Below are 12,145 nucleotides of genomic sequence, written 5' to 3' on the forward strand. Positions count from 1 at the left end.
TGTAGGTGAGGGGACAGAAGTGTGTGCAGGCATGTAATTTGTATGTGGTTACAGTGCTACTTGTTTTTTGTTTTACACATTGTCTCTGACTTCCTCCTTTTCAGGTCTCTGACATCTTCTAGAGATGGAGGTGGAAGTCAGAGATAATGTGTAAAACTGAAAAGAAACGAAGGAGTACTCTAAGCTTGTTTTTTGCCAATATGTAGATCAGAGGTGTCCAATCTTGTTTTTTTGAGACGAAGTTTCACTATTGTTGCCTAGGCTGGAGTGCAATGGCGTGATCTCGGCTCAATGCAACCTCTGCCTCTCGGGTTCAAGTGATTCTCTTACCTCACCCTCCTGAGTAGCTGGAATTACAGGTGCCTGTCACCATGCCCGGCTAACTTTTTGTATTCTTTTTTTAGTGGAGACGGAGTTTCACCATGTTGGCCAGGCTGGTCTCGAACTCCTGACCTCAAGTGATCCGCCCGCCTTGGCCTTCCAAAGTGCTGGGATTATAGGCGTGAGCCACTGTGCCTGACCGGGATGTCCAATCTTTTGGCTTCCCAGGGCCACCCTGGAAGAAGAATTGGTCTTGCATCACACATAAAATATGCTAATGAGAGCTGATGAGCCAAAAAAAGAAAAAATCACCAAAACAAATCTCATAATGTTTTAATAAAGTTTACAAACTAGTGTTGTACTGCATTCAAAGTTGTTCTGGGCTGCAAGTGGGACAAGCTTGAGGTAGATAATACCAAAAAAGAAATACAAGAGATAACTAAGAGGAAATGGAAGAGACTGCCTCTGGGGAGAGAGGCATGTTGGGTGGAAAACATGGTTAGAGGATTGATTGTTGGTTTTAATAAAAGCCTTGTTCAACTGATTCTTGAGCCACATGCATGTGTGACTGAAAAAAGTTAAAAATGTTGTGTGTATTAAAAATAGATTAAAATATGTACAATATGATGGTACATTATCTGTGATATGGCTCCTTTAACTTCCTGAGGACTGACCTTGGTGCCAAAGACAAAACTATGCTATTACAACCCAGTCGGCTTAACTTGCCCACCATGGCAGTGTATTGTGCAACAGAGGTAGAGCTGACTTCATTTTAAAATCACAAGCCATTAGAGAGTACTAGGCCATGATGTGCTAGTGCCAGGAGCTTGAGATGTTTATTCTTTTAGTTCAAAATTTTTTCTGTTTTTAAAAAAGTCCATACATACCCACACATGTGTGCTTGTGTGTATCTAATCTAGAGGATTTCTAGTTTGGGGATGGTACTGTGAAGATGGCTCTGATGTTTCTACTCTCTAAAACCAGCCAAAATCTATAAGGAATATGAGAAATAGAATCTTTCCAGTGTCTTAAAAAGTAGGGAACACTTATAACCAGAATCAAAATAGAATGGGACCCAGGAGAGGGAGAACATTGAGAATGGATAGATTTTCTTAGTGTAAACATAAGTAGACCTGCAAAGGACAGTGTTCTCACAAGGAGTTGACATAACTTGAAGGGACAAAACTAGAGATTCTCTTGGAATAATCACAGGTGTAGAGTACACAAGCTGACTGTGTTAAACTATGTGAATAATACCTTGGAAAGGCAAAGGAGGTGGGGCTCTGCCAGAAAACATGCACATGTACTGTCTTGGTTTCTGCTGCAAGATAGAGGAGATGCTGTTGATGTTTTAGTAGTCTGGTTAACTGGTAATCTTTGTGTCAGTAAAAGAAACACATGCACACGGGCACATCACATGTGGCTTAAGGAAAGTCAATGAGGCCTCCAGCTAGCCTAGAGTGCTATTCTAACACCTCACTCAAAAAACTGGTTCAAGAAGCACTCCTTCAGTGATATCATAATCAAAAAAGAAACTGCATAGTATTTATACACAAATATTCCAAGAAAAGAAGCAGATGAAAAACACTGCTCAGAAACACTTTTGTGCAAAAATTGAAAGAATTTATTTAAAAATGGCCTCTATAGAACAAGAGCAGAAAGCGAAAATATGAAGACTAAAGGAAGAAGTAATGAATAATAGAAAGGGAGTAAAAGTGACCAGGCAGAGTTCAGGAAAGCAGTAGAAGAGAAAAATCCTGAGAGATCTCATTGAAAATAGCAAAAGCATTCTAGACATTGCTGAAAAGCTGTAAAGGACATGGAGGGCCGGGCGTGGTGGCTTACGCCTGTAATCCCAGCACTTTGGGAGGCCGAGGCAGGCAGATCACCTGAGGTCGGGAGTTTGAGACCAGTCTGACCAACATGGGGAAATCCCCATCTCTACTAAAAATACAAAATTAGCTGTGGTGTTGCATGCCTGTAATCCCAGCTACTCAGGAGGCTGAGTCAGGAGAATCGCTTGAACCTGGGAGGCGGAGGTTGCAGTGAGCCGAGATCACGCCATTGCACTCCAGTCTGGGCAACAAGAGTGAAACTCCGTCTCGAAAAAAAAAAAAGGACATGGAGGTCAGGATTGAGGAAAAAACTAAGCGAAGCAGAAGTGAGCAAAGGAGATGTGAAGTATGATGAGAAAGTAATAGCAAAAGAAGTCTCAGTATACATATGATTGGCGTCCCTTAAGATGTGAACCGTATAATGGAACAGAAAAAAATGTTAGACATTTCTAGAAGAAACTAGAATTAAATCCATGAGTGTCCATTGAAAGAGTATAATGTGTTCCAGGATAAATTGATAAAGAATTATTAATAGTAAAATAGAGCCTAGTAAATTAAGATCTAAAGCAACTATTATATTGGCTTCATGGTTCTTCACATCAACATCAACACAGAAAGTAGTGTAACAATATCTTCAAAGTCCTCAAGTAAAGAACTGTGACCTGCTGGGCGTGGTGGCTCACGCCTGTAATCCCAGCACTTTGGGAGGCCAAGGCGGGCGGATCACGAGGTCAGGAGTTTGAGACCAGCCTGACCAACATGGTGAAACCCTGTCTGTAATAAAAATAGAAAAATTAGCTGGGCGTGGTAGTGGGCGCCTGTAATCCCAGCTGCTCGGGAGGTTGAGGCAGGAGAATCGCTTGAACCCAGGAGGCAGAGGTTATGGTGAGCTGAGGTCGCAGCATTGTACTTCAGCCTGTGCGACAGAGTGAGACTCTGTCAAAAAACAAAAAACAAACAAACAAACAAAAAAAAGACAAAAAAACTGTGACCTAAGAGTTTTACACCTATTCCAAAGGTCTTTGAGTGACACTCGTAGAAATATTTTTAAACTAGCAAGAACTTGGAATATTTTTCCAAAGACCTTTTTCCTGGAGGAGAAAGACTGAAATCAGGAATGAAATTCAGCCTACTGAGACATAAATGGAAAAGCTGTGGCAGAAGGACAGGCATTGAGCATTGATTCTGTTTCATTGTAGAACTGTGGTTAAAACGGTGGAAATTGGTTTTACTAAATATAATGTAACATAACTGTCAAGAATCTTGACAATATAAAAGTAATTAACCAAAGTCAGGAAGTAACGGGGAAGACTAATTTTCTTTTATATGCAGGGGTCCAGAGATACTGGTTAAAGCTGAGAAATCATCTGTAATATAAAGATAGGTATATTTCAACATGTGGAGGTAAGCAATGGCGATAGAGATAAGATTATTCAAGTTTGGTGCTTGTCGTAGTTCATTTTGTGTTGCTGTAACAGAGTACCTGAGACTGGGTGATTTATTTTAAAAGAGGTTTACTTAGCTCATGGTTCTGCAGCCTGGGAATTTCAAGATTCATGGTACATGCTCAGCTTCTGGTGAGGCCATGCACTGGGTCAAAACATGGCAGAGAAGTTAAGCAGACATGTGGAAAGAGGGACCAAACAGAAAGAACCTCCCATTTAACAATACACTATCATGGGAACTAATCCGTACCTGTGAGAACTAATCCAGTCTCACGAGAGTGAGAAGGCATTAATCTGTTTAGGAGACATCTGCCCCCTTTACTCAGACACCTCCTATTAGGCCCCATCTCTCAACACTGTTGTACTGGCAATTAAACTTCAACATGAATTTTGGTGGGGACAAAAACACATCCAAACCATAGCAATGACCAGAGGAAGGTAAAGGGAGGTCTTTAGCATTATCATTGTTTATTATTGGTAAGAAGATTAACAGCTAACTTTCTGAAGGAATAGAACTTTAGAGATATTAATAAAGTTGTAGATACAAAATTAATAAAAGACTTCTCAATTATCAGAAGGAAAATACAGCAAAGAATGAATGATCTTAAAGATAACAAAGGGAACCATGTATTTCCAATTTAGTGATAACAAAACTCAGTTCTGATTCTTGCTCTTCTTTCCTTCTCTTCTTGAAAAAATTCACTCCTAATGCCATGAGATGGGCCTGAGCACAATGGGCATGTGCGCTAGAGCGAGACTTTGGAGCCTGCCTTAGGGATGATGATGGTGTCCACATGGGAGATAGGAGTAGCCTGACATAAGGTGTTGTAACCATGTGGGTAGGTGGAGTCTACTTGTAGCAGGGTGAGGCCTAGCATGGGCCATCAGAGTCTGTGTGGAGTAAGGAAGTGTCCATGTAGAATGGTAGTGGAATGGGGAGGGCATCTGCAAAGAGATAGACCTAGAGCAGGAGTTTGGAATAGTTCAAGATACCTTGAGAGCATCACTGTGAATCGGTAGCCTAACTGGATTCACTGCTTCTAAAGTGAGTGGAGAAGGGTATTTCCACAGGAGTGTAGCTGAGCTTGGGGTGCCTGAGCCTAAGCAGGATTGAGAAGGGGACCATGTGGGAACAACCTGGCACTGTATGTCAGGAGCCTAAGTAGGATGAGGAGGGTGTGTCTATGGGAAGGCAGTCTAGTACAGGGTTTTGGAGTATAAAGGCAGGGAGTAGAGAGAGGCATGGGGTGTGGGAGTCCAGGCAGGGTAGGCTCATGTTAATGGAGCCTGGCAGAGTAGGGTGGTGAAACCTGAGGTAAATTCATGGAGGTGATTGTGTGCAGGGCTGTCAGAGACCAAGCCAGGTAATGAGGGCATCTGTGCATGTGGGTGACCAAGTACAGGGTTTCAGAGCCTAAGCATGTTGAAAAAGGTGTCATTGTGGAAGGTTTCCCAGGTATGGGGTGTCAGATCATAAGTGGGGGGAAGAGGCTGTCCAGGAGGACTGGATGGCATGAGATGTCAAAGCCTAAGCAGGAAGAGAAAAGTAGAAAGGTGGCCCCATGTGGGAAGTTGTAGCCTAAGCACATTGATGAAAAGCTTCTGTGCAGAAAGGTGGCCTGTTGTGGGGTATCAGAGCTTAGATGGGGTGAGGAGAGCATCTCTAGAGGAGTGCCAAACGGAGTGGACGTTATGGTGGCCTAACATGTCAATGATAGGAGATTGTAGTGGACTGAATGATGGTCCCAAAGCTACCAAGGTCCTATTTCTACTTCTCAGAACCTGTAAATATTACTTTATTTGGGAAAGGGATCTTTATGAATGTGATTGTTAAGGGTCTTGTGATGAGGGGGTGATCATGGATTGTCTGGCTGTACCCAAATATCATAAGTGTCCTTCTAAAAGAGGTGGATGGGCCGGGCGTGGTGGCTCACACCTGTAATCCCAGCACTTTGGGAGGCCAAGGCAGGCGGATCATGAGGTCAGGAGATCAAGACTATCCTGGCTAACGCGGTGAAACCCCGTCTCTACTAAAACTACAAAAAAACAGCCGGGTGTGGTGGCGGGCGCCTGTAGTCCCAGCTACTCAGGAGGCTGAGGCAGGGGAATGGCGTGAACCCAGGATGCGGAGCTTGCAGTGAGCCAAGATTGTGCCACTGCACTCCAGCCTGGGCAACAGAGCAAGACTCCGTCTCAAAAAAAAATAATAATAATAATAAATAAATGAATAAAATAATAGGAACATATCAGTTGGATATAGAAAACAACTTGAAGGGGATCTCACGTGGTCAAAATTAGCAAAAACTTAAGCATCAAAGTAAATAATTCTGACAGATCATAACTTATTGAATAAAAGATAAAGCCATTATTCTACCCTGATATAAATAAATGAAATGGACAGTTTGATGAAAATATTTATATGAGTGTCCCCCCAACCCCCAAATACTTATTAATTTCAAAAGGAAAGGGAGTAACTACAATGAAGAGGCCTGTTGGATACACCTTAATCAAGTGATTAAAGTTCACATCACCAGTAGTAAGATCCTCATTTTGCTGATAGTGTGCAATGAGAATATAACATTAATTCTGTAATATTCCAAAGATTCATAATATGAATCTGATCATGAGGAAGCAAGACAATCCACATTTGAAGGCAGTATACAGAATTACTGGTCTGTTAGTCTTCAAAGATGTCAGTGTCATGGGAGTCAAGGAAAGACTGAAGAACTGTGTCAGACTGAAGGAGAATAAGAGGCAGTGAAATTAAATGCAGTTGACATGGTTATGAAGAAGTTTGTGAAACTTGAATGAAGTGTGAGGATTAGGTGATAGTAGTTGCTCAGTGTTAGTTTTCTAATTCTGATGGCTGTATTGTGATTATGTAAGACTATGTCTTTGTAGGAATAACACTCTAAACATACTTGAGGGTGGTTTACTATTGACTGTGCTTGGAACTTTTGAGATTGTTTCAAAAGAAAAAAGCTTACCTCAAAGCAAAATAGATCAATAATATGTTGGTGCTTTTGATATGTGAATGGATAAGTTATGATATATCTACACAATGGATATTATAATGGAATGAAATACTGATACATGCAACATAATGGATAAATCTTGGAAACATGTTGAGCCAAAGAAGTCAGATATAAATGAGTACAAATTGTCTGATTGTTTTGTTTGTTTAGAAGTAGGAAAGGCTAATCTTGTTTTTGAGACCGAGTTTCACTCTGTCACCCAGACTGGGGTGCAGTGGCACAATCTAAGCTTACTGCAACCTTTGCCTGCCAGGTTCAAATGATTCTCCCACCTCAGCCTCCTGGCTAGCTGGGATTACAGGCGTACACCACCACACCTGGCTAATTTTTGTGTTTTTAGTAGAGACGGGGTTTCACCCTGTTGGCCAGGCTGGTCTTGAACTCCCTCAAGTGATCTGCCCACCTTGGCCTCCCAAAGTGCTGCGATTACAGGTGTGAGCCACCATGTCCGGCTAGGAAAGGCTAATCCATAGGGACGGGAAGAAGTTCCTTGGTTACTGAGCATTGGAGTGATAGACTGAGAAATTGCACAAAAAAACCTTTTGGGGTGGTAAAAACGTTCTTTTTGTTGATTGTGGTAGTTACATGGTTGTACATATTTTTCAGACCATTGAACTGTACATTTAATGTTTGTATTGTATGTGAATTGTGCCTCAATAAAATTAGAAAAGGGAAGTTTCTCCCACACGTGGAAGAAACTTGTAGTTGTGGTTATTTCTCCAGAGATAAACCAGGGATCACAGGTGGATGGCTTTTTTTCTCTTAAACTCAGTGGTAAGAATGAGATTTTCAAAAAACCCTTTGCATCTATTAGATAGGGTCTCACTCTGTCACCCAGGCTGGAATGCAGTGATGCAGTCACGGCTCACTACAGCCTCATCCTCCTGCACTCAAGCTGTCCTCCCATCTCAGCCTCCCCAGTAGCCGGGACTACAGGCATGAGCCAGGATACCCGGCTAATTTTTTTTTTCTTTTTTTTGTAGTGACTGGGTTTTACCTGTTTAAAAATATATGCTAAACAGTATTAGATACGTAGATTTGTATGATATTACATCCTAGGTTACTCTCACCAATGACTAGGGTATAATATTTATTGAGGCCATGCCTTGAGTTTAACAGTTGTGTTTTAATACTATTTTGTAACATTTTGGTTAAATAAAACGTAAAGCTTACCATTTTAACCATTTTAAGTATACAATTCACTAGCATTAATTACATCCACATTGCTGTGCAACTATCACCACTGTCTCCAGAACTTTTTTATGTTCTAAACTGGAACTCTACCCCTTAAACATGAACTCCCAGTTCCCTCCTCCCCACAAACCCTCACGGCCATTATTCTCTGTCTGAATTTCACTGTTCTAGGTCCCTCATACAAGTGATATTATGCAATACTTGTCCTTTTGTGTCTGGCTTAGTATAATTCTACAACTTTTTGTAAAAGGAAATAAAATAGCCAAGAAGTGCAGCATAACATAACCAAAGCTCAGCAGCTTTTATGTTGTTTTCCAGAATTCCTTCCAATTTAAGGGCAGCCAAAACTCGTTATTTTAATAAACCTGACTATAAATTGCCTATGTAACTCTTGAAAGATATGTTGAATAAATAATATAGTGTCTCTCTTGACTAATACATTTCCAGATCTTTAATTTTGACATCTGATTTACTTTTAGAATAACTTACTTTGCTCAGTAAAACCAAAGTACTTGTTAACATAAATCTTTTATCCAGGGGAAAGGGAAGGTAAAGAGAAGTTGGTTAATGGGTACAAAAATAGATAGATGAAATATGTTCTATTATTTGATAGTACAGAAGGGAGACTATAGTTAATATTTTGTTGTATATTTCAGAATAGCTAGCAGAGAATTGGAATGTTACCAGTACAAAGAAGAGAGAAACGTTTGAAGTGACAGATATCCTAATTACCCTGATTTGATTATTACACATTGTGTACATGTATCAAAATATCACATATACCACAAAAATACATAACAACTATCATACATCAGTTTTTAAAAAAGAAAAAATTATTATGTAATGACCATGTGCTGTTGGTAATACTTTTCTGTTATTAGTAATGAAGACCAGTGACCTAACAGGAATTGTAGTACCTCAACAGTTTAAACCCATGTATCATAATGTTTTGAAAATATCAGTTATACTTTATTATTTTAAGAGAGTGCTAGTTGAAGGGAAGATAATCTTATTTGGCCCTTTTGTACTGAGTGATTTTTAGCAATTTATTTATTTTTAATTTTTTAAATTTATTTATTTAAAATAATTATTTAAATTATTTTATTTAATTTATTTAAAATAAAAAATTATTTTTTATTTGAGATGGGATTTGGAACTAAGAAGGATTGTGGGCTAAAGATTTTAGTTTGGAATCATTTAAATCACAATTTATATTAGAATAAGTAACATCAACCAGTTGCTTAGGGAGAAAATACGGAGAAGAGGAAAAAGACCAAGAACGTTGAGAACATCTTCATTTGCGTGGTCCTAAAGAACAATTATGGTTTATATATCTCAGGGGCATTATAATATGGTTGTCAGTCTTGCTTTTAATTCTTAATAACAACAGCTATTCAGCTTTAATTTTATCTTTCATTGGCATCTGAAACCATATTTTTTTCTTAGGTTGTGGCCAGTTTGTAGACTAGCAGGAGAACTTTGAATAAAAAATTATTATTCATGTATCATTTTAGCGATATACTCCCTCATTTGAGATTTCAAGTTGAGAAAGACTTAGTTTGGAGCTATGCACTAGTGTGAAAAGTGAGATCACCAGTGGACAGAGAAGAAAGAGGAACTCACTCTTAGGTATCTTACAATACTGTCTTTAAAATATTGTGGATTTCTGTAATTACATCTCTGTACCAAATGCATTTTGGGCTCATTGAGGGTTGAGGGCTGTGCTGCTCTGCTCTGCTATTCAGGATTATTATATAGCTAAGTTTGAATGGATTCTACTGTTTAGTAATTGAGGGGAAGAGAAGCTTATATTATTTGTGTTCCCATTTTACCTTTCTTTACAATCTCATGGTTAATGTATCATTTCCTCTGTTTTGAAAGAATATACTGACCCTATTTTATCCTCAGAGTTTTTTCTTTGAGTTCATTTTGACATAGAAACTCCCCTCCATCACCACTATCACCACCATGTAGGTAGGAGGTACAGTTTTAGATTATTAAATCTACTTGTTTAGTTTTTTAAAAATGTATATGTATAGATATATTCTAAATTATAAAATCTATTTAGAGGATTTTGTGGTTAGAATTTGTTTGGAAAAGCTTTTTAAACTGGCATTTTTATATTTAATAACATTTGCAGTTTAAAATTCAGAGAAACGTTGAAAATTTTTACTTTCATTTTTTTCTTTTTAGATCATCCAATTATGATGGGTTTTGAACCCCTTGTGAACCAGAGGCTACTTCCACCTACCTTCCCTCGATATGCAAAAATAATTAAAAGGGAAGAAATGGTGAACTATTTTGCAAGATTAATAGATAGAATAAAAACTGTCTGTGAGGTTGTGAATTTAACAAATTTACATTGTATCCTGGTAAGTACAAATCTCTGTTCCAGAATGTAACTTCCATTTAAAAAAAAATTGATACATAATAATTGTACATATTTATGTGGTAACTTTGGTTTAACAACAGAATAGTTGATCGCTTTATAGACATTGACCAAGGGTAAATACTACTCTTTGTCTATTTTCTGTGATAGCTAGAGGATTAAGTGGTTCATAAATACTATACATACATACTGTTTAATCCTCAAAAGCTTTTACACTATTTTAGAGATTAAGAAGCCGATGTTGAAGGGTTAGATAATTCATCCAAGATTTGTTTTGAGACAGGATCTCACTCTGTTGTCTAGGCTGGAGTACAGTGGTGTGATCTTGGCTCAAAGTGAACTTAAACTCTTTTTTTTTTTTTTTTTTTTGTGGAGATGGGGGCCTTGATCTGTCACCTACATTGGAGTGCAGTGGCATGATCTCAGCTCACTGCAGCCTGGACCTTCTCGGCTCAAGCAATCCTTCTGCCTCTCAGCCTCCCAAGAAGCTGGGACCACAGGCGTGTGCCACCATGCCCAACAATGTTTTAGTTTAATCATTATTTTTGTAGAGATGGGGTCTCACTATGTTACCCAGGCTGGTGTTGAACTCCTGGGTTCAAGCAGTCCTCCTACTTCTGCCTCCCAAAATGCTGGGATTGCAGGTGTGAGCTACCACGCTCTGCCTAGCCTTGAACTCTTGAGGTCAAGTGATCTCCCGCTTCAGCCTCCCAAGTAGCTGGGAGAGACACATGCCACTAGACTTGGCTAATTTTTTTTTTTTTTTTTTTTTTTTGATAGGGGGTTTCCCTCTGTTGCCCAGGCTGGAGTGCAGTGGTGTGATCTCAGCTCCCTGCAACCTCCGCCTGCCAGACTCAAGCTGTCATTCCACATCAGCCTCCCAAGTAGCTGGGACTGCAAGCGTGTGCCACCATGCATGGCTAATTTTTTGTATTTTTGGTAGAGACAGGGTTTCACCATTTTGCCCAGGCTGGTCTCTTAACTCCTGAACTCAAGCGATCCACCTGCTTTGGCCTCCCAAAGTGCTGGGATTACAAGTATGAGTCACTGCAGCCGGTCAATTTTTGAATTTTTATTTATTGTGGAGACAAGGTCTCACCATGCTGGCCAGGCTGCTCTCGAACTCTTGGGCTCAAGCAATCCTTCCATCTTGGCCTCCCAAAGTGCCAGGATTATAGGCATGGGCCAGTGTGCTTGGCCTCACCTTAGTTTTAAGAGTGGGGATTGAACTCTGGATTCTGTCTTCAAAACATATAAATGTGTATATATATGCTGGTATACACATACATACATACATATATATTTATGTATGTGTGTGTGTGTATATATTTTGTTTGTTTGTTTGTTTTGAGACAGAGTCTCACTCTGTCGCCCAGGCTGGAGTGCAGTGGCGTGATCTTGGCTCACTGGAAGCTCCACCTCCCAGGTTCACGCCATTCTCCTGCCTCAGCCTCCCGAGTAGCTGGGACTACAGGCGTCCGCCACCACGCCCAGCTAATTTTTTGTATTTTTAGTAGAAACGGGGTTTCATCGTGTTAGCCAGGATGGTCTTGATTTCCTGACCTCGTGATCCACCCACCTTGGCCTCCGAAAATGCTGGGATTACAGGCATGAGCCACTGCGCCCGGCCTTAAGTGTGTATATAGTTTTACATGTAAAAATGGGATCATGGTGTTTGGTAACCTGCTTTTTAAAATTGCTTGTCTCTGTATCATGAACATCTTCCTTTTCATGTCAACAAATACATGACAAATTCTACATTATTTTAATGGCTGTGTGGTATTCCATTTTAAGCATATATAACAGTTTTTTTAATTTCATATTAAATTACATTTAGGTCATTTTCAGTGTTACAAACAATACTAAGATGAATATATTTATAGGTAACTCTTTTTATTGTATGCTTCCTTTCCCCTTAAGATAAAT

The 12,145-nt window shown here is 39.6% G+C and overlaps 1 protein-coding gene across 17 annotated transcripts in view; it reads left to right on the top strand.

Moving 5' to 3' along the window:
- The window catches only part of NAA35 (N-alpha-acetyltransferase 35, NatC auxiliary subunit), an 81,897-nt gene that overhangs the window by 45,310 nt on the left and 24,442 nt on the right, over positions 1 to 12,145 (top strand). For all 17 annotated transcript variants that reach the window (XM_528341.9, XM_024345662.3, XM_054658859.2 and 14 more), the window contains one exon: positions 10,024 to 10,202. In XM_528341.9, the coding sequence (XP_528341.2) occupies positions 10,024 to 10,202 (179 nt within the window). The remainder of the gene's footprint in view (positions 1 to 10,023; positions 10,203 to 12,145) is intronic.

The sequence above is a fragment of the Pan troglodytes genome, chromosome 11 (assembly GCF_028858775.2).
Source record: "Pan troglodytes isolate AG18354 chromosome 11, NHGRI_mPanTro3-v2.0_pri, whole genome shotgun sequence".
NCBI classification, from domain to species: domain Eukaryota; kingdom Metazoa; phylum Chordata; class Mammalia; order Primates; family Hominidae; genus Pan; species Pan troglodytes.